The sequence below is a fragment of the Salvelinus fontinalis genome, chromosome 18, assembly GCF_029448725.1.
Source record: "Salvelinus fontinalis isolate EN_2023a chromosome 18, ASM2944872v1, whole genome shotgun sequence".
In the NCBI taxonomy this organism is placed as follows: domain Eukaryota; kingdom Metazoa; phylum Chordata; class Actinopteri; order Salmoniformes; family Salmonidae; genus Salvelinus; species Salvelinus fontinalis.
This window is the reverse complement of record NC_074682.1, coordinates 36,810,398-36,832,081: the sequence shown is the minus strand read 5'-3', so window position 1 is coordinate 36,832,081 and position 21,684 is coordinate 36,810,398. Positions and strand designations below refer to the sequence as shown.

General features: G+C 41.6%; 1 protein-coding gene across 2 annotated transcripts in view; it reads left to right on the top strand.

The window, feature by feature from the left end:
• LOC129815440 (uncharacterized) overlaps positions 1 to 20,303 on the top strand; it is an 84,395-nt gene extending 64,092 nt beyond the window's left edge. For both annotated transcript variants that reach the window (XM_055869277.1, XM_055869276.1), the window contains exons 52-74: positions 2,951 to 2,999; positions 3,555 to 3,644; positions 3,870 to 3,965; positions 4,155 to 4,226; positions 4,308 to 4,394; positions 4,718 to 4,864; positions 4,986 to 5,155; positions 5,294 to 5,432; positions 6,096 to 6,196; positions 6,322 to 6,463; positions 6,829 to 7,005; positions 7,309 to 7,391; positions 7,782 to 7,830; positions 7,981 to 8,070; positions 8,399 to 8,494; positions 9,081 to 9,152; positions 9,244 to 9,330; positions 12,305 to 12,451; positions 12,530 to 12,666; positions 12,939 to 13,070; positions 18,349 to 18,451; positions 18,727 to 18,776; positions 19,099 to 20,303. In XM_055869277.1, the coding sequence (XP_055725252.1) occupies positions 2,951 to 2,999; positions 3,555 to 3,644; positions 3,870 to 3,965; positions 4,155 to 4,226; positions 4,308 to 4,394; positions 4,718 to 4,864; positions 4,986 to 5,155; positions 5,294 to 5,432; positions 6,096 to 6,196; positions 6,322 to 6,463; positions 6,829 to 7,005; positions 7,309 to 7,391; positions 7,782 to 7,830; positions 7,981 to 8,070; positions 8,399 to 8,494; positions 9,081 to 9,152; positions 9,244 to 9,330; positions 12,305 to 12,451; positions 12,530 to 12,666; positions 12,939 to 13,070; positions 18,349 to 18,451; positions 18,727 to 18,776; positions 19,099 to 19,126 (2,344 nt within the window). In that variant the 3' untranslated portion in view covers positions 19,127 to 20,303. The remainder of the gene's footprint in view (positions 1 to 2,950; positions 3,000 to 3,554; positions 3,645 to 3,869; positions 3,966 to 4,154; positions 4,227 to 4,307; positions 4,395 to 4,717; positions 4,865 to 4,985; positions 5,156 to 5,293; positions 5,433 to 6,095; positions 6,197 to 6,321; positions 6,464 to 6,828; positions 7,006 to 7,308; positions 7,392 to 7,781; positions 7,831 to 7,980; positions 8,071 to 8,398; positions 8,495 to 9,080; positions 9,153 to 9,243; positions 9,331 to 12,304; positions 12,452 to 12,529; positions 12,667 to 12,938; positions 13,071 to 18,348; positions 18,452 to 18,726; positions 18,777 to 19,098) is intronic.
• Positions 20,304 to 21,684: the final 1,381 nt, after the last annotated feature.

Sequence of the window (21,684 nt, the reverse complement as noted above, 5' to 3'; positions counted from 1 at the left end):
CAGGCGAAAGTTCAGACGAAAAGTCATATTACAGTTCATAGAAACATGTCAAACGAAGTATAGAATCAATCTTTAGGATGTTTTTATCATAAATCTTCAATAATGTTTCAACCGGAGAATTCCTTTGTCTGTAGAAATGCAATGGAACGCAGCTAACTCTCACGGGAGCGCGTGAGTCTGAGCTCGTGGCACTCTGCCAGTCCCCTGACTCAATCAGCTCTCATTCCCCCCTCCTTCACAGTAGAAGCAGCAAACAAGGTTCTAAAGACATTTAGTGGAAGCCTTAGGAAGTGCAATATGACCCCAATATGACCCCCGTATATTCGATAGGCAATGACTTGAAAAACTAAAAACCTCAGATTTCCCACTTCCTGGTTGGATTTTTTCTCAGGTTTTGGCCTGCCATATGAGTTATGTTATACTCACAGACATCATTCAAACAGTTTTAGAAACTTCGGAGTGTTTTCTATCCAAATCTACTAATTATATGCATATTCTAGCTTTTAGGACTGAGTAGCAGGCAGTTTACTCTGGGCACCTTTTTATTCAAGCTACTCAATACTGCCCCCCAGTCCCAAAGAAGTTAATGGATGCGTGCTTATTAGTAACTGGTATAAGCAATTTCATAAATGTTTCAAATGCAGCGTCGGGTTGCTCATCATTACAGACCACGGACCAACAAATATTCTTCACATCAACAACATAGGAATCACTACAAAACGTATTGTATGACCTCTTATACACAATATTAGGCCCAGCCTTTAGAACTTTGGTTTTCCTAGATATGGCTACTATATTGTGATCACTACATCCGATGGATTTGGATGCTGCTTTAAAGCAAATTTCTGCAGCATTAGTAAAGATATGATCAGTACATGTTGATGATTTCATTCATGTACTGTTCGTAACTACCCTGGTAGGTTGATTGATAACCCGAACCAGGTTGCAAGCAATAGTTACAGTTTTAAGCTTTCTCTTGAGTGGGCAGCCTGATGAAAGTCAGTCAATATTTAAATCACCCAGAAATATACCTCTCTATTGATATCACATACATTATCAAGCATTTCACACTTGTTATCCAGATACTGACTGTTAGCACTCCTACCAGAATGGGCTTTAGGTGAGGTAGATGAACCTGTAGCCATATTACTTCAACAGTATTTAACATGAGATCCTCTCTAAGCTTTACATGAATGTGGTTCTGAATATAAACAGCCACACCTCCACCTTTGGCATTTCTGTTTTTTTCTTTAAAGTTATAACCATGTATCGCTACCACTGTATCATCAAAAGGTATTATCTAAGTGAGTTTCATAGATTGTCAGAATATGAATGTCATCTGTTACTAGCAAATTATTGATTTCATGAACCTTGTTTCTTAAGCTACATATGTTAACGTGGGCTATTTTTAGCACTTTTCTGGGATGCTTTATTGTTTTTCTTGCTTTACTGGGAGGCTTAGCAGAGGTAGACATGCTTGGGTTATTTGTATTAGTGCAGGGTGAGCTGCACACAGAGGTCTTCCTACTAGCACAGCCTCAGTGCTAACTGTATTACTCTGGTTCATAGGCATATGATTACTGCATACAATAGCTGTAGGATCAACAGAGGCATTCAGGGCAGTAAGAGGGACATAAATTATTGTCCCTCAATAAATTACTTACATTGTGTCTCCCAACGCCCCACATTTGCTGAAGCATTATGACAACTCAGCGACACAATGGTAGGGATTAAATGAGCTGGGCTTGGGTCATTGATAAGTGATTGTCTCAACACAGCCTTATAATGCTGTGAAAGGATCCAGGAACTCAAATTATTTGGGTGTATCCCATCCTCCTTATAATGCAAGCTTCGTTTCCAGAAGGTATTCAAATAGTCAATAAATGAGTTCTATGGGCCCTGGTCAAAAGTAGTGCACTAAATAGGGAATAGGGTGATGTTTGGGACGAATAAGAATTATATTTTCATGCACTTTGGTCTCATGGTGGATGAAATGTTTGAATTTTTATTTTACCTTTATTTAACTAGGCAAGTCAGTTAAGAACAAATTCTTCTTTTCAATGACTGCCTAGGAACAGTGGGTTAACTGACTTTTTCAGGGGCAGAATGACAGATTTGTACCTTGTCAGCTCAGGGATTTGAACTTGCATCCTTTCAGTTACTAGACAAGCACTCTAACCACTAAGCTATGCTGCCACCCCAAATAAAAGAAATGGTTCTACTTTTCTACTTTCACATATATACCACATATTTCACACACATATATATATATATATATATATATATATATATATATATATATATATATATATATATATATATATATATATATATATATATATATATATATATATATATACATATATATACAGTATATATATATATATATATATATATATACAGTATATATATATATATATATATATATATATATATACAGTATATATACAGTATATATAGCCAGCAGCATACCACCCTGCATACCACTGCTGGCTTGCTTCTGAAGCTAAGCAGGGTTGGTCCTGGTCAGTCCCTGGATGGGAGACCAGATGCTGCTGGAAGTGGTGTTGGAGGGCCAGTAGGAGGCACTCTTTCCTCTGGTCTAAAAAAAATTATAATATCCCAATGACACTGCCCTATGTAGGGTGCTGTCTTTCGGATGGGATGTTAAACGGGTGTCCTGACTCTCTGAGGTCATTAAAGATCCCATGGCACTTATTGTAAGAGTAAGGGTGTTAACCCCAGTGTCCTGGCTAAATTCCCAATCTGGCCCTCAAACCATCACGGTCACCTAATAATCCCCAGTTTACAATTGGCTCATTCATCACCCTCCTCTCCCCTGTAACTATTCCCCAGGTCGTTGCTGCAAATGAGAACGCGTTCTCAGTCAACTTACCTGGTAAAATAAATGTTCACAAGAATACAATTCCTTTTTGAATTGTGTGCGCAGGTTTATGATGAGGCTGAGTGATGTCATCAGTTCCCAGTACACAGACCAGGTGAGTCAGTTTATTGAGATATTTACTTCTCTTTCTAGCCTGACTTCCATGGGGCACTCCCTTTTATTACTTGCAGGTCTAATGTCAGGTCAAACTATATTTTATTACTTGTAGGCCTAATGTCAGGTCAAACTATCTTTTATTACTTGCAGGCCTAATGTCAGGTCAAACTATCTTTTATTACTTGCATGCCTAATGTCAGGTCAAACTATCTTTTATTACTTGCAGGCCTAATGTCAGGTCAAACTATCTTTTATTACTTGCAGGCCTAATGTCAGGTCAAACTATCTTTTATTACTTGCATGCCTAAAGTCAGGTTAAACTATCTTTTATTACTTGCAGGCCTAATGTCAGGTCAAACTATCTTTTATTACTTGCAGGCCTAATGTCAGGTCAAACTATCTTTTATTACTTGCAGGCCTAATGTCAGGTGAAGGCCATCATGGTGCTTCAATATAACTTTTGATTGAGAGGCTAAGCTTAGCTTTATTTCCCCCCTTTATTTTATTGTGCTACATGTGTAAACAGGCTATTGGGTATATTTCTGTGTTCCAGTGGTACACTCTGAATGATGTGAAGTCAGGTCGTCTTCACCTGGTACTGGAGTGGGTACCAACAGTATCGCAACCAGACAGACTGGATCAGGTCAGTTCCACTCCTCCTTTTTTCAGTTTCTTCATCTCTCATTTCTCAATCTCATTTTCTTTCACTATGAGTTTAGTTCAACAATTTCTCTCCTCCCTCCCGATCATAATTTTCGGTTACTGGCCCAACGCTCTTAACCGCTAGGCTACCTGACGCCCATTACAGAGCACAACATTATTATTGCAAGATGTTGTTTCAAATTAACTATTTTCTCCCATGCTCCAGGTGCTGCAGCTGCAGTCTCTCCAGTCCTACCAGAACAAGGCTGTTCCCTCTGCTGCTCTGCTCTTCGTCTACATGGACAGAGCCCACTCACTGCCTGTGAGTCACCTTACACCTCTTCACCTCAGAAACTGTGCCACTTCGTTTGAACTCTGGCTATGCGTTGTTGTCTAGTTTTGCAGCTGTGATATGGGTTATGCACAGATGTTGATGGTTTATTTTGTCTAGTTGCTCACAATCAGTGTTTGGTTTTGACTGTTGTATTGTGTGGTCTCTGTGTGTTTCTAGTTGAAGAAGAGTGGGAAGGAGCCAAAGGCTGGAGCTGAGCTTGTTCTGGGAGAGACAACATATAGAACCAAGGTGAGACAGTATCCTTAGAGCTGAAATGCATGACTTGTTATTGGATCTGCCGTGAAAGTCAACTTCTCTGTCCCTCTGAAGGTATGTGATCGTACCAACTCCCCCCAATGGGAAGAGGCTTTTTACTTCCTGGTTCGTGACCCCAGAGAGGAGATTCTCATAGTGAAGGTGAGAGTTCAGTCTGCTTCAGGATGGAGGCTCTAAACATGGATAATGTTTAATTAAAACAATGTCACTAACTGTAAACATCTTGCACAGTTTCTGTTAAATGCAATTCATCCACACAAATCTCCCAACAGGGATATAAACCAATTTGTGCACAACATTTGAGAGAAGTAAGCTTTTTGTGCGTATGGAAAATTTCAGGGCTCTTTTATTTCAGCTCTTGAAACATGGAACCAACACTTTACATGTTGCATTTATGTTTATGTTCTTTATGTTTATGTTTATGTTATGTTTATGTAATTCACTCTTTATTTATCTTTCTTTAGCTCTCCAGTGCTTGGGATCAGGCGCTGGGTTCTCTGGTGGTCCCAGTCAGAGAGCTGCTGTCAGAACCAGATCTGGTCCTGGATCAGTGGCTGAGTCTGGATGGAGCCTCACCTGACAGTCAGATTCTACTGAGGGCTGAGCTTAAGGTGAGACACACTCACAAACATGTACCAACAATCAAGGTTTTGGAGTGAGGGACAAAATGTGCACAGCCTATACAAAGTACATTATGTACTTTAACTGCACTCTCCATGTTTTTGTTCACAGATCCTGAACTCGAAGATGACTGAGGGTGTTGGGGTACCACAAGGCTCTGTCTCAGGTCCAGAAACTATTATGAGTGGGAGTTACAGTGAGGAGAAGGAACAAATCACCATTGAGCAGCCAGTTACTGCAACCATTGGGGAGAAGCAACACAGTGAGGTGCACTCTGAGGAGTGAGTTTTTGGCTTGGCCCCTCCCAATATTAAAATAGTTCAATTGCAGTTATACATTTATTGCAAATTTTATGCAAAAGTATGCAGTGTATGCAAATGATAAAACCCTTAAATATATGTCTCTCTGTGTGTTTTCAGATCTGTTGCAGTCTCCAGCCAACCCTCTATCTCTGAACCTGAGGAAGCAGAGGTTGTCTTTGAGGTCCCTAAAGAAGACCCCAGCCCTCCTGAGACACACCCCACACACACCACCCCTGACCCCAGCTTTGATACTGAGGTGGGATACAGTGTATGGGTGTCTCTGCATGCGTAATACCTCGTGGGCAGATTCTGCATGTAGACCGAAAAATCAGTTTAGCCATAATGGTATATGTGAGATAACGAGCAGCAGTATTTCCAGTCTTTGGGTTTTTGTCACTGGTTATTTGGATATATCATGATTTGGCGAAGGCGGTGCTTAAATAGCTTTACTTCGAGTGTTTGCCCACATGGAATTGGAAGGGTGGAGGGGGGGCTTTGGCTGACAGTTTCCTTTTGGACTTAGCAAACTGCCAGATCACTCCAATTCTAACCCATATAGACCCAGTAGTTAATCACGCTGATTACCAAATTATGCAAGATTTTATTTCTCTGTTCACAGTTAGTCTAGCGGCAGGTAACCTAGCAGTTAAGAGCGTTGGGTCAGTAACTGATAGGTCGCTGGTTCGAACCCCTGAAATGACTAGGTGAAATATCTGTTGACGTGCCCTTAAGCAAGGCACTTAACCCTAATTGCTCCTGTAAGTTGCTCTGGATAAGAGTGTCTGCTAAATAACAACAACAAAAAACAATAATTTATGTATTCATGAGACATGTTATAATTGGTTTTGATAGGAATTGCATGGCAGGGGAAAAGCATTGACTGCAGGTGTATGCATTGGAATGTGTTTTTGACCAACAGATAGAGGAGCCAGAAGAAACTGAGGAACCTATCACCATCACCCAACTGTCAGTCACAACAGACACTGAGGAGCTCCAACCCTGGCAGGGGCAAATGGCAGGGTGAGCTCCATTCAACATCAGATCCAGAGAGCTTTGCATGTACACTGACTTTGCATTGATAATCTTCAGTGTGGTGAAGCAGCTATCAACATGCTGTGTGTGTGTGTTCCTTTGTGAATATTCAGATCTGTTACAGAGGACATTGCCAGAGCTACAGTGTCTAGCCTTCCTTCTGTGTCTGTACTTGAGGAAGCTGAGGCCATGCCTGATGTCATCCCTGAAACACGCCCTCCTCACACTACCCCTCACCCAAGTTTTGGAGCTGAGGTGGGTGCTCTACTGTAGGGACTATAAAAATGATTTATACTACCAAGAACAAAAGTTCAAATTGAATAAAAAATATCTCAAGACCTTCTTTAAGCACAAACACAAACATTCCTTTCTAACCCTTCTACATGCTACCTAACAAATAATCCCAATGGTTAAGTTTCTGGGTAGAATTATTTAATCATTTATCTTAACCCTTGATAAAATATTCTAACACTATATAAATTATTTATATTACCAAGAACAAAAGTTCAAATTGAATAAAAAAATATCTCAAGACCTTATATTGTTTGTATTTTGAGAACGCTAGAATGCCTTCAAAAAGGTTATAGTGTGCCACTGCAGTTCTGTTTTTTGTCCTGTAGGGGGTGCTGAGAATCCATGTACTGGAGGCCCAGGATCTGGTTGCCATGGATAAGCTGATGGGGGGCCTGAAGAAGGGCAAGAGTGACCCGTACGTCAAGATCCACATCGGAGTGGTCAAGTTTAAGAGTCATGTGATCAAGGAGAACCTCAACCCCACCTGGAACGAGATGTTTGAGGTATGGAGGGACTTGTAGTTTATTCAATTAATCTCTGTCGGCTGTTGAACTTTGTGCCCATTTAGATGAGCGGTAAAAGGGATTGTGCTGTACTGAAGAAAGTAAAAGCAATGCGTGTTAGGACAGACTTTTGATCTTTTGTACAATTACTGTATTTGGAGAGCTTTTCTCATATAAGAATATATCTGAGACATCTAGAAGCGTGTGCCTTTGCTAGCTTTCTGCCTTAATAACATGTTATAGTATTATTTATGTGTAGTTTTGTTGTTATTGATCTTCCCTGACGTATGTGTGTTTCCCCAGACGGTGCTGACCCCCCAGGCTGGTCAGGAGGTCCAGGTAGAGCTGTATGATAAAGACATGGACAAGGATGACTTCCTGGGAAGGTGTGTTGTGACTGGCCCAACTATACACCATTTAATCAGTAACCTGCTATTGATAGTTAAGGACTATGTCCCCAAGGGCAACCTATTCCCTCTATAGTGCACAACTTTTGACCAGAGTCCTATGGTCCCTAGTCAAAATTGGTGCACTAAATAGGGAATAGGGTGCTATTTGGGATGCACACAAGATAAGACTTACAGTTTCATGCACTTTGGTCTCGTGGTGGATGAAATGGTTGAAATGTAGGACATCGTTCTACTTTTCTACTTTCACATATCAAATATATAAATGGTCAAAAGAATACAATGCCTTTTTGGAGAGTTGCCAAAGCATCTGTTTTATATGTGTGTGTGTGTGTGTGTGTGTGTGCGCGTGTGCGTGTACGTGCGCAGGTTTATGATGAGGCTGAGTGATGTCATCAGTTCCCAGTACACGGACCAGGTGAGTCAGTGTATTGAGATATTTACTTCTCTTTCTAGCCTGACTTCCATGTGAGGTCATTACTGTTGTCACAGCTTTGCTTTATTTTCCATCTTTATTTTATTGTGCTACATGTGTAAACAGGCTATTGGGTATATTTCTGTGTTCCAGTGGTACACTCTGAATGATGTGAAGTCAGGTCGTGTTCACCTGGTACTGGAGTGGGTACCAACAGTATCACAACCAGACAGACTGGATCAGGTCAGTTCTATTTCTCCAGTTTCAGTTTATTCTGTCTCCCCATCTCTCTCTTTCCCTGTTATTGTCTTTTCTTTCACTGAGTTTGATTTAACCCTCTCTTGCCTCCCCCTATTACTCTCTCTCATACAATCATCCTATGACATATTCATACTGTTTACATAATGAAGTCTTTCTGCATCCAGAATGCAGTTGACTCAAATTACATAACTCATATGAGGCTTTTGTATTTGAATTTATTAGGGATCCCCCCCACCCCACTTAACAATTAAATAGCACAGCATTAGGTTGAAAGATGTGTCATTTTAACTCCTGGCTCCCCATGCTCCAGGTGCTGCAGCTGCAGTCTCTCCAGTCCTACCAGAACAAGGCTGTTCCCTCTGCTGCTCTGCTCTTCGTCTACATGGACAGAGCCCACTCACTGCCTGTGAGTCACCTTACACTTTTCACCTCTGATGTTGTCATGTTACCATGATCTTTATAGCCTACTGTTGTCTGATGTTTGTGATAAACTGCGATGATTCGCATAGTTGTTTCCTTTGGTCATTTTAAGTCTGTGCACACTTGTTCTCTTGTGTTGTGTAGTTTATTTCATTGGTGAGATATGACCTCAGTGTTATAGATGCAATATGCAGAAATCGCTCTGGCAAATAATGGTGGAGAAAATTAAAATAGTTAGACTAATTTCAGTTTATGTGACAAAACAAGCAATGTATAGTGTAGAGAATCATTGCATCATCTAAACTGCTGTGAAATACATTTTCAATAAGAAAAAAATATTGTATTTTCAGCTTTCTGAAGCTGGTGAATGAAACGTATGATCGGGAAGTATAGAAATAGTGCATCGAACAGATCTACTGCTTCTTAGACTTGCTTTCAATGAGAATGACATCTATAACTCAGATTTCTAAAAAGTTACATATTGCAGCTTTAATTGTCTTATGATCAAGATTTAATGTTATCGTATTATGTCACAGAGTTACCCATAGTGACATATCTCTGTGTGTTTGTAGATGAAGAAGAGTGGGAAGGAGCCTAAGGCTGGAGCTGAGCTTGTTCTGGGAGAGACAACATATAGAACCAAGGTGAGATTCTCATCTTACAAGATCATGCTTGTAATTTGTCTTAGATTGACCAAATAACATATTTTTCCCTATCTCCTCGTTCTCTCTGAAGGTGTGTGATCGCACCAACTCCCCCCAGTGGGATGAGGCTTTCTACTTTCTGGTTCGTGATCCCAAAGAAGAGATGCTCATAGTGAAGGTGAGAGGTTGTTTATTTGTGATTGCAAGCACTTTGCCTCCTGTTTTATTACTGATTTAACACACAATACGATTTCTTTATTGTCCACCCATGTGGAAGTGTTGTTCAAGTCAGCACATCAGTGTTAATTTTGTCAACAATAACTATGACGAAAAACTACCTATTTTTCCTGACTAAAACTACTCAGCAAAAAAGAAACGTCCTCTCACTGTCAACTGTGTTTATTTTCAGGAAACTTAACATGTGTAAATATTGTATGAACATAACAAGATTCAACAACTGAGACAAACTGATCAAGTTCCACAGACATGTGACTAACAGAAATGGAATAAGGAGGGGTCAAAATCAAAAGTAACAGTCAGTATCTGGTGTGGCCACCAGCTGCATTAAATACTGCAGTGCATCTCCTCATGGACTGCACCAGATTTGCCAGTTCTTTCTGTGAGATGTTACCCCACTCTTCCACCAAGGCACCTGCAAGTTTCTGGACATTTTGGGGGATATTGGCCCTAGCCCTCACCCTCCGATCCAACAGATCCCAGACGTGCTCAATGGGATTGAGATCCGGGCTCTTCGCTGGCCATGGCAGAACACTGACATTCCTGTCTTGCAGGAAATCACGCACAGAACAAGCAGTATGGCTGGTGGCATTGTCATGATGGAGGGTCATGTCAGGAGGAGCCTGCAGGAAAGGTACCACATGAGGGAGGAGGATGTCTTCTCTGTAACGCACAGCGTTGAGATTGCCTGCAATGACAACAAGCTCAGTCCGATGATGCTGTGACACACCGCCCCAGACCATGACGGAACCTCCACCTCCAAATCGATTCCGCTCCAGAGTACAGGCCTCGGTGTAACGCTAAATCCTTCAACGATAAACGCGAATCCGACCATCACCCCTGGTGAGACAAAACCGCGACTTGACAGTGAAGAGCACTTTTTGCCAGTCCTGTCTGGTCCAGCGACGGTGGGTTTGTGCCCATAGGCAACGTTGTTGCCGGTGATGTCTGGAGAGGACCTGCCTTACAACAGGCCTACAAGCCCTCAGTCCAGCCTCTCTCAGACTCTCTCAGCCTATTGCAGACAGTCTGAGCACTGATGAAGCGATTGTGCGTTTTTGGTGTAACTCAGGCAGTTGTTGCCATCCTGTACCTGTCCCGCAGGTGTGATGTTCGAATGTACCAATCCTGTGCAGGTGTTGTTACACGTGATCTCCCACTGCGAGGACGATCAGCTGTCCGTCCTGTCTCCCTGTAGCGCTGTCTTAGGCGTCTCACAGTACGGACATTGCAATTTATTGCCCTGCCCACATCTGCAGTCCTCATGCCTCCTTGCAGCATGCCTAAGGCACGTTCACACAGATGAGCAGGGACCCTGGGCATCTTTCTTTTTGTGTTTTTCAGAGTCAGTAGAAAGGCCTCTTTTAGTGTCCTAATTTTTCATAACTGTGACCTTAATTGCCTACCGTCTGTAAGCTGTTAGTGTCTTAACGACCGTTCCACAGGGGCATGCTCATTAATTGTTTATGGTTCATTGAACAAGCATGGGAAACAGTGTTTAAACCCAATACAATGAAGATCTGTTAAGTAACTTGGATTTTTACGAATTATCTTTGAAAGACAGGGTCCTGAAAAAGTTTATGACGATAACAAGCCGAGATGCCATGGAAGACTATTACAAATTACTTTTCATTTTGGTTGACGATCAAAATTACACGTGAGACTGACATTTTATTTGACATGACATTCGGACCGCAACACGAGAGAGAGTAAGAGAGAAAGTAAACATTATGGTAGAGAAATAAACATTACATTCTCTGGCAACAGCTCAGGTGGACAATCCTGCTGTCAGCATGACAATTGCACGCTCCCTCAAAACTTGAGATCTGTGGCATTGTGTTGTGTGACAAAACTGCACATTTTAGAGTGGCCTTTTATTGCCCCCAGCACAAGGTGCACCTGTGTAATGATCATGCTATTTAATCAGCTTCTTGATATGCCACATCTGTCTGGTGGATGGATTATCTTGGCAAATTTGAGAGAAATAAGGTTTTTGTGTGTATGGGAAACTGTTGGGATCTTTAAATTCAGCTCATGAAATATAGGACCAACACTTTACATGTTGCGTTTGTATTTTTGTCCCGTATAGTTGAGGTTAGTTACAAGTCAAGTTTCCTTTCATTGGCAGAATTGACATCTTTCAGATGCACGGTCCAATGGGAAAAATAATATTAGGAGTCAAATTTTTGTCTCATCAGACCACATAATCTTTTGCCTTATCGCAGAGTCTTTCACGTGCCTTTTTGCAAACTGCAGGTGTGTGGTCATGTGCCTTTTTCTCAGGAGTGGTTTCCTTCTGGCCATACTCCCATAAAGCTCAGATTGGTGAAATGCTGTAGAGACTTGTCCTTCCGGCAGGTTCTCCCATCTCAGCCAAGGAATTATGTAGTTCTTTCAGAGTGGTCATTGGGTTCTTGGACACCTCCCTGACCAAGGTTCTTCTTACCCGGTTATTCAGTTTGGTCAGACGGCCAGCTCTAGGCATAGGCAGAGTCTGGGTAGTTCCATATTTTTTCCATTACCCGATGATGGATGCACCTGAGCTCAATTTGGAGTGTCATTGCAAAGGCGTGTGAATACTTATGTAAATTAGATATTTCTGAATTTTATTTTCAAAAAATTTGCTAACAATTCTAAAAACATGAGGATAGTAGGCCTAGTTGAACAAGGCTATCTGAATGTGCACATGATGGAAGTTAGTGGTATCCTAAGTATTTATTCTGTGACTAAAATGGCTGTGTCTAAAACGAGACAAAAATGGTGCAGTTTTAGTTGACTGATAACTGAAACTAACAAAGGATGAAATGACAAAAATTTGAGCATATAATATCTTCCTAAATTAACACTGCAGCATATTACAGATTTTGAGAAACTAAAGTATGTCTATTGTCAATGGCCCATCTCTCTACATGCAGCTGTCCAGTGCTTGGGATCAGGCGATGGGTTCTCTGGTGGTACCAGTCAGAGAGCTGCTGTCACAACCAGATCTGGTCCTGGATCAGTGGCTGAGTCTGGATGGAGCCTCACCTGACAGTCAGATTCTACTGAGGGCTGAACTCAAGGTTACACACAGACACACACTTCTATATTCTCAATTGTTTCTGTTGAAATGACTACTTACGAAATGTATCTTTCAACAGATTCTGGAATCTAAAATGGTGGACCTGATAGGTCATGGAATTCTTCCGTGTGCTGCAAGAAACTGTGGGCAGGTGAAGCTGTCTCTCTCCTATGCCTCAAAGAAGAAGAAACTGACCATCACAGTCCACGCCTGCAGGTTTGCGTCTGAGTGTCTGCATCATTCATATCTCCACCATGTCATATAGCAAGAGCCCAGAGTTTGTTAGGTGACATGATGGTCAGCAAAAACTACTGCCCCTTACATATAGCATAGCTTTAAAGTCATTGCTAAAGAAGGGGTCCCTTCCTGTAATGATATCCCTGTCATACATTTTCAAAAAAATCCTCATACTGTACCTCTTTCTCTTACCTTACCAATTGACAACACTTTTTAAGGCCATGGATCACATGTTATGTGTTTGTGTATAGGGATCTGGAGTCGTCCAGTAAAGACGGTCTAGACACCTACGTCTCCCTCATGCTGCTGCCAGACAAAAACAAGGCCACCAAGAGGAAGACAAGCATCAAGAAGAGAGACCTCAACCCAGAATATAACGAAAGGTGTGTGATATCAGCATTGGCGTGTGTGTGTGTCAGATGTTTCCGTTAGGAAAATGTGGCGCCCGACAATCGTCTGGGAAGATTTTTTATTTATTGGACATTTGAGAAATTGACCGGTCATCGATATGCATTGGTTGCATATCCCAGGGCGTCCACTTTCGCAGCCAGCGCCATCAATAAACAAGGGATATTGGCCAAATGAGCCACATTTACATGTCCTTAAAAACAGCCTATAACAAATTGCCAAAATACAATTCCTTGTGTTTCGATGTGTAGCATATGCAGTGGGGAGAACAAGTATTTGAGACACTGCCGATTTTCCTACTTACAAAGCATGTAGAGGTCTGTAATTTTTATCATAGGTACACTTCAACTGTGAGAGACGGAATCTAAAACAAAAATCCAGAAAATCACATTGTATGATTTTTAAGTAATTAATTTGCATTTTATTGCATGACATAAGTATTTGATCACCTACCAACCAGTAAGAATTCCAGCTCTCACAGACCTGTTAGTTTTTCTTTAAGAAGCCCTCATGTTCTACACTCATTACCTGTATTAACTGCGCCTGTTTGAACTTGTTACCTGTATAAAAGACACCTGTCCACACACTCAATCAAACAGACTCCAACCTCTCCACAATGGCCAAGACCAGAGAGCTGTGTAAGGACATCAGGGATAAAATTGTAGACCTGCACAAGGCTGGGATGGGCTACAGGACAATAGGCAAGCAGCTTGGTGAGAAGGCAACAACTGTTGGCGCAATTATTAGAAAATGGAAGAAGTTCAAGATGACGGTCAATCACCCTCGGTCTGGGGCTCCATGCAAGATCTCACCTCGTGGGGCATCAATGATTATGAGGAAGGTGCGGGATCAGCCCAGAACTACACGGCAGGACCTGGTTAATGACCTGAAGAGAGCTGGGACCACAGGCTCAAAGAAAACCATTAGTAACACACTACGCCGTCATGGATTAAAATCCTGCAGCGCATGCAAGGTCCCCCTGCTCAAGCCAGCGCATGTCCAGACCCGTCTGAAGTTTGCCGATGACCATCTGGATGATCCAGAGGAGGAATGGGAGAAGGTCATGTGGTCTGATGAGACAAAAATAGAGCTTTTTGGTCTAAACTCCACTCGCTGTGTTTGGAGGAAGAAGAAGGATGAGTACAACCCCAAGAACACCATCCCAACCGTGAAGCATGGAGGTGGAAACATCATTCTTTGGGGATGCTTTTCTGCAAAGGGGACAGGACGACTGCACCGTATTGAGGGGAGGATGGATGGTGCCATGTATCGCGAGATCTTGGCCAACAACCTCCTTCCCTCAGTAAGAGCATTGAAGATGGGTCGTGGCTGGGTCTTCCAGCATGACAACGACCCGAAACACACAGCCAGGGCTAAGGAGTGGCTCCATAAGAATCATCTCAAGGTCCTGGAGTGGCCTAGCTAGTCTCCAGACCTGAACCCAATAGAACATCTTTGGAGGGAGCTGAAAGTCCGTATTGCCCAGCAACAGCCCCGAAACCTGAAGGATCTGGAGAAGGTTTGTATGGAGGAGTGGGCCAAAATCCCTGCTGCAGTGTGTGCAAACCTGGTCAAGAACTACAGGAAACATATGATCTCTGTAATTGCAAACAAAGGCTTTTGTACCAAATATTAAGTTCTGCTTTTCTGATGTATCAAATACTTATGTCATGCAATAAAATGCAAATTAATTACTTAAAAATCATACAGTGTGATTTCCAGGATTTTTGTTTTAGATTCCGTCTCTCACAGTTGAAGTGTACCTATGATAAAAATTACAGACCTCTACATGCTTTGTAAGTAGGAAAACCTGCAAAATCGGCAGTGTATCAAATACTTGTTCTCCCCACTGTACAAACTACATAGCCTATTGCTTTATTAGTCTTTACTTTCCTAAAACAATAATTGTCCACCTCACAGTTCAGCTGTACGATATAGAGATGCTACGACACCGACATGCTTTTCTTTATCCTTGTCCGATAGGCTACTGCGTCTGCTATACAGATATAGGCGTACAGAAAGACGCTAATTCGTAAATTTTCTATCAGAATATTTTTTATAAAGATAAGCATTATGTTGTTAGATTATAGGAGTAACACTGGTAGGCCTAAAACATTCTTCATCACCTCAAGATCAACTGTCGAAGTCAGTTGGAGCGCCAGTACACACTGCCTTCATATCATAGGTCTGCAGTATAACAGGCTAATAGCCACACCAAACCTTGACAAAAGTTTCTAAACTTGGCCTCCCGGGTGGCGCAGTGGTCTAGGGCACTGCATCGCTAACTGCGCCACCAGAGTCTCTGGGTTCGCCCCCAGGCTCTGTCGCAGCCGGCCGCGACCGGGAGGTCCGTGGGGCGACGCACAATTGGGCCAGCGTCGTCCGGGTTAGGGAGGGTTTGGCCGGTAGGGATTTCCTTGTCTCATCGCGCTCCAGCGACTTCTGTGGCGGGCTGGGCGCAGTGCGCGCTAACCAAGGGGGCCAGGTGCACGGTGTTTCCTCCGACACATTGTTGCGGCTGGCTTCCGGGTTGGAGGCGCGCTGTGTTAAAGAAGCAGTGCGGCTTGGTTGGGTTGTGCTTCGGAGGACGCATGGCTTTCGACCTTCGTCTCTCCCGAGCCCGTACGGGAGTTGTAGCGATGAGACAAGATAGTAATTACTAGCGATTGGATACCACGAAAATTGGGGAGAAAAGGGGATAAATCAATAAATAAAAGTTTCTAAACTTTATTAGGGTAAAATAAATAGTAAGTCAAGCAATTGTTTACAGGCAAAATACGAGCAGGATATTATATTGCGGCAAACAACATTACAGTTGGAACTTAATTTGGTCAAAGAAAATGGCTCAACAGAATGAAGCAAAACACTTGCAAACTGGTTTAAACCTTCTAAAAAATGTTGAACCGTTTATATTGGAGCAATTACCAAGAAAGGCTAGTGCATAATGATATCTATTTTACAACAGGCCTATTAATAACCATCTTAAACTAAATATAGAGCACACAATTAAAAAGACAGATCAAACTTAATTTAGCCAATGAAAATGTCTCAACAGAATTAAACAAAACATGTTTTGTATATTTAAAGAACTGGTTTAGATAGTAAATAGGCCTACAAATTATTATAAAAAATGTAATTAAAAAAGTTTTAAAAATTGCATCCTACCTGCATAGTGAATTGCACAGTAGCCTGCATTTGGACACACCAACGTTCTTCTTATTTTTATCCGCTACAACATGAAAACTTGTCAATACGGAGGACATTCCCCTTGTAGGCTTTTCACTGAAGGCATACTCTTTAACTTTTGTTTTACTTCAATGAAAAAGGCCTCCATCTTCGCAATCAACAGTAACCCAAGGCTTCTCTCTCGCTGTCTCCTCAGCAGCGCACATGTAAGGCAACGCGCAAGGAGTGAGAGAATAGTGCTGAGAACAGTGCTTTCAGAAAGTATTGTGTTACAGCCTGAGTTGAAAATGTATTAAATTGAGATACGTTATCACTGGCCTAAGAATAATACCCCATAATGTCAAAGTGGAATTATGTTTTTCAAAATTGTAGAAATTATTTAAAAATGAAAAGCTGAAATAAGTACTCAACCCCTTTGTTATAGCAAGCCTAAATAAGTTCAGGAGTAAACATGTCATAAGTCATAAGTTGCGTGGACTCAGTCTGTGTGAAATAATAGTGTTTAACATGATTTTTGAATGACTACCTCATCTCTGTACCCCACACATATATTTATCTGTAAGGTCCCTCTGTTGAGCAGTTATTTTCAAACAGAGATTCAACCACAAAGACCAGGGAGGTTTTCCAATTCCTTGCAAAGAAGGGCACCTATTGGTAGATTACAAAAAAAACATTGAATATCCCTTTGAGCATTGTGAAGTTATTGATAACACTTTGGATGGTGTATCAATACACTCAGTCACTACAAGGATACCTGCATCCTTTCCATCCAACTCAGTTGCCGGAGAGGATGGGAACTGCTCAGGGATTTCACAATAAAGTCAATGGTGACTTTAAAATAGTTACAATGGCTGTGATAGGAAAAAACTGAGAATGGATAAACATTGTAGTTACTCCACAATACTAACCTAATTGACAGTGAAAAAAATATTCAAAAACATGCATCCTGTTTGCAATAAGATACTAAAGTAGACTGCAAAAAACTTGGCAAAGAAATTAAGTTTATGTCCTGAATAAAAAGCGGTATGTTTGGGGCAAACACAACACATCACACTTTTCATATTTTCAATCATGGTGGTGGCTGGATCATGTTATGAGTGTGCTTGTCATCGGCAAGGACTAGGGATTCTTTTAATGATAAAACAAAACGGAATAGAGATAAGCACAGGCAAAATTCTAGAGGAAAACCTGGTTCACTCTGCTTTCCAACAGACACTGCGAGACAAATTCACCTTTCAGCAGTACAATAACCGAAAACAAGGCCAAATATACCCTGGAGTTGCTTACCAAGACAACATTGAATGTTCCTGAGTGGTCTAGTTACAGTTTTGACTTAAATTGTCTTTAAACTCTATGGCAAGACTTGAAAATGGCTGTCTAGCAATGATCAATAACCAACTTGATAGAGCTTAAAGAATTTTTTAAATAATAATGTGCAAACCTCTTACACTTACCCTGAAAGATTCACAGCTGTATTTGCTGTGATTCTAACATGTATTGTCTCAGGAGGTTGAATACTTATTTAATCAAGATATATTAGTGTTTTATTTTTCATAAATTCTAACATTTGTTAAAAAAAAAAATGTTTCTTCCACTTTGACATTAGTTTTTTGTGTAGATTGTTGACCAAAAAAATGACAATTAAATCAATTTTAATCTAACTTTGTAACACAACAGAATGCAGCCCGCTACAATTTTATTAATCGGCTTTTCATTCATTTTATCTTCCAAAAGCCGTCCATTACCAGCTAACGGAAACCCTGGTGTGTCTGTTAGTTATGATCCTCGTGGGTACTGGAAGTCCCAACAAGGATAGTAAACCAAGGAAGATTCTCTCTCGTCGTGGGGACATTTCCCAGGTCCCCACGAGGACAAAGGCTATTTTAGAAATGTCCCCACGAGGACAAAGGCTATTTTAAGATTAGGGGTCATGTTTAGGGAAAATAGGATTTTGAATGCAAATCAATTTTAGGTCCCCACAATGATTGTGTGTGCACAACTCAACAGAGTCATTTGAACCTGTGGCGGCAGAATGTAACAGTATTTTCCTTCTGTCTCTCTGTTTAGGTTTGAGTTTGAGCTGTCTGTGGAGGAGGCCAGGCGCAGGCATCTGAGTGTGTCGGTGAAGAACAGCAAAGCCTCCTTCAGGAGCAGCGATCTCATTGGACAGGTCAGCCAGGATTTGGATTACTGCTTCTGCTATTATGGCTATACTATACTCATCATAAGGTACTATACTCCTCATACTGTACTATCAGCTGGGTAACTTCGGAGTGAACATGGGTGTCTGTACTTTTTACAAGCAATGCTCACCTTTTTCACCTGGTGCAAATGATGATTCATGCTTCTGTTCTACTCAAGCAATATCATAACAGTATTATGTAAATACCACTTGTTTAGAATGGTGTATACTAATACATATTAACACCAAACTGTCTTTTTCAGGTGCAGATAGAGCTGGCTCAGATTGACCTGGCCTCAGGGGTCACAGAATGGTGAGTAGTAGCCATAAAACAGAAAGTGAGTGACTAGTGCCTAGATTCAATCCGGAATGGGGAAGATCTGAAATAGAAATTGAAAGGCAATGTTCCCACATTTGTGGAGACTGCAGTCACGGTAAACACTGCAAATGTCGGCTCAATCAGAAATTACCTTTAAATCTCAATCACGCAGATCTTCCTCGCTCCGGATTGAATTTAGCCCTTATTAATTGATTGCACTCACAAAGGTCGGTTGACCGAAATTTGTACATTTGTACTGTTATTATGTTTGCATCTTCTCATTGGAGATCAACTATTTCATCCTCCTCTCCCCCAGGTTTGACTTGAAACAGGAAGCTGAATAGTGGATCTGTCTGCAGCTGTCATACCTGTTATACCACAGGGTTAAAGTTCACCTGTACAGCCTAACTCACGCCGATGCCTTCCCCCACCACTGCTGCAGCCTTCCCTGTCCGCCTGTTAATGTCTATCTCTAAATATCCACATATCAATATTATCACTAAAGACAGGGCTCAATAGGTCAGAACCTGGATTGAACCAGGAGAAAGTCTGTATTATATAGTTTAATCTGAAGTTTATACCTAGTATTAATAGTTAACTAATAGTTATGAAGGTCAAAATGTGTATATACTTATGAAAAGGTTGAAGGTTATACCTGCTTATGAAGGTTACTTTTGAAGTTTACATTAATAACTTGTTAGGGATATTTGAAGATCATGTACGTTAAAGGTTAATGTACTAATGAACGATAGCTACATGCATTTATCTTGCTAAAGTAAAATATCAGTAAGGAAGGAGTTAATATTATCAAGGTTAAGATACTCTTGCCTGATCCAGGAAGCGAACAGGGACCAGCATGCGTTGTCAGTATACGGTATCAGATTGGTATTATCAAATAACTTATCCATGTGAAATTCAGCCAATGATCAAAGTCACTCTGATAATACAGATTACAGATACTGACCAATGAGGTTCAAAAGTGTGTCATGGAGTGTTACCAGTTATTAATTTCTAACTAATACAAAAAAAGTATTTATCTGTTGACATTTTTATTTTACTATTTCATTGTCATACAGTTGATGCATTCCATTCCATTTTTTGCTACATCATATATTTTTGTTTGCACTTAAGACATGTTACTTGCCCTTGTGTTACTATGCTGCTTTGTGTTTTACATTTGTTTTGATGTGTATCTTGTTTTTTTTACAGCAGTCAAATATTTCAATCTTTTTAACACATTACAATTGTGCATCTATTCATCCTTTCTAGCAGGGTTGTGCTCAATTCAGAATGGAAGGAATGCCTCAAATTCCAATAAAATTTGTGAATTTTAATTGAAGTAGTAAACAGGATATATTCTTTGGTATCCTGAAGTGTGACTTTCAGATTCAACTTATGTTTTATGAGTGAGTAGAATGTCTTTCAATTGCACTGAATTCAATTCAAATCTGAAAAAGAAAGATGATCATAAAATCAGTGTGCATCGTGGCAGTCAAATAAACAGTTTTTGCACCCAAAAAATGATTTGTGGTCTTATCTATCATACATATGAGTATTTTATAACTGTTGCAGTCTTACTATCATGATAACGATCAGCGGTAACTCCAGAACCAATCTGCAACCCTGAGAAGTGAAAACTTGGACCGCAACAACCTGATGTCAACTTGCAGCTCCCTTTCAGATGCTCTGTACAGTAGAATTTAACAGATGAACAGACAGTTCATCTTTTGCATTGAAGTGTTTAGGCTACCACTAAGTAGGCCTACTGTTATTTTTTCATTTTTTGGAGTAGACATACAAGACAATGTTTCAGAATCCGCAGGCAGTGCAGCATATTTAGTTTAGTGAAAAAGTAAACAATATTTGTTACGGCTCTCATTGGTGGTAGGAAGAGTGGACCAAAGCGCAGCGTGGAAAGTGTTCATGATTCTTTTATTTTTTTTAAAACACTCAAACAAAATAACGAACGTGAAAACGAACACTAAACAGGAAACAAGATCCCACGAAACCCAAAAGGAAAATGACAACTTATGTATGATCCCCAATCAGAGACAACGATAGACAGCTTCCTTTGATTGGGAAACACACACCGCAAAAAACAAAGAAATAGAAAACATAGACTTTCCCACCGAGTCACACCCTGACCTAACCAAACATAGAAAATAATAAGGAACTCTAAGGTCAGGGCGTGACAGTACCCCCCCACCCCCCCAAAGTTGCGGACTCCGGCCGCAAACCTGAACCTATCGGGGAGGGTCCGGGTGGGCATCTACTCTCGGTGGAGTCCCCCGTAGTTCGTCGCTGCAGGCCCCGGATTGGGGAGCGTCGCTGCAGGCTCCGGACTGGGGAGCGTCGCTGCAGGTTCCGGACTGGGGAGCGTCGCTGCAGGCTCCGGACTGGGGAGCGTCGCTGGAGGCTCCGTGCCATGGATCACCGCTACAGGCTCCGGGCCATGGATCATCACTGGAGGCTTCGTGCCATGGATGCTCCGGAACATGGATCATCACTGGAGGCTCCGGAACATGGATCATCACTGGAGGCTTCGTGCCATGGATTATCACTGGAGGTTCCGGGCCATGGATTATCACTACAGGCTCCGGGCCATGGATCATCACTGGAGGCTTCGTGCCATGGATCATCACTGGAGGCGTCGTACGTGGAGCCGGAACAGGTCTCACCGGACTGAGGAGACGTACTGGAAGCCTGGTACGTGGAGCTGCCACAACGCGTCCTGGCTGGATACCCACTTTAGCTCGGTGAGTGTGGAGAGCTGGCATAGGACGCACTGGGCTAAGAAGTCGCACTGGAGGCTTAGTGCGTATACCCGGTGCAGGATATACTGGGCCGTGGAGGCGCACTGGAGGTCTGGAGCGTAGAGCTGGCACAACGCATCCTGGCTGAA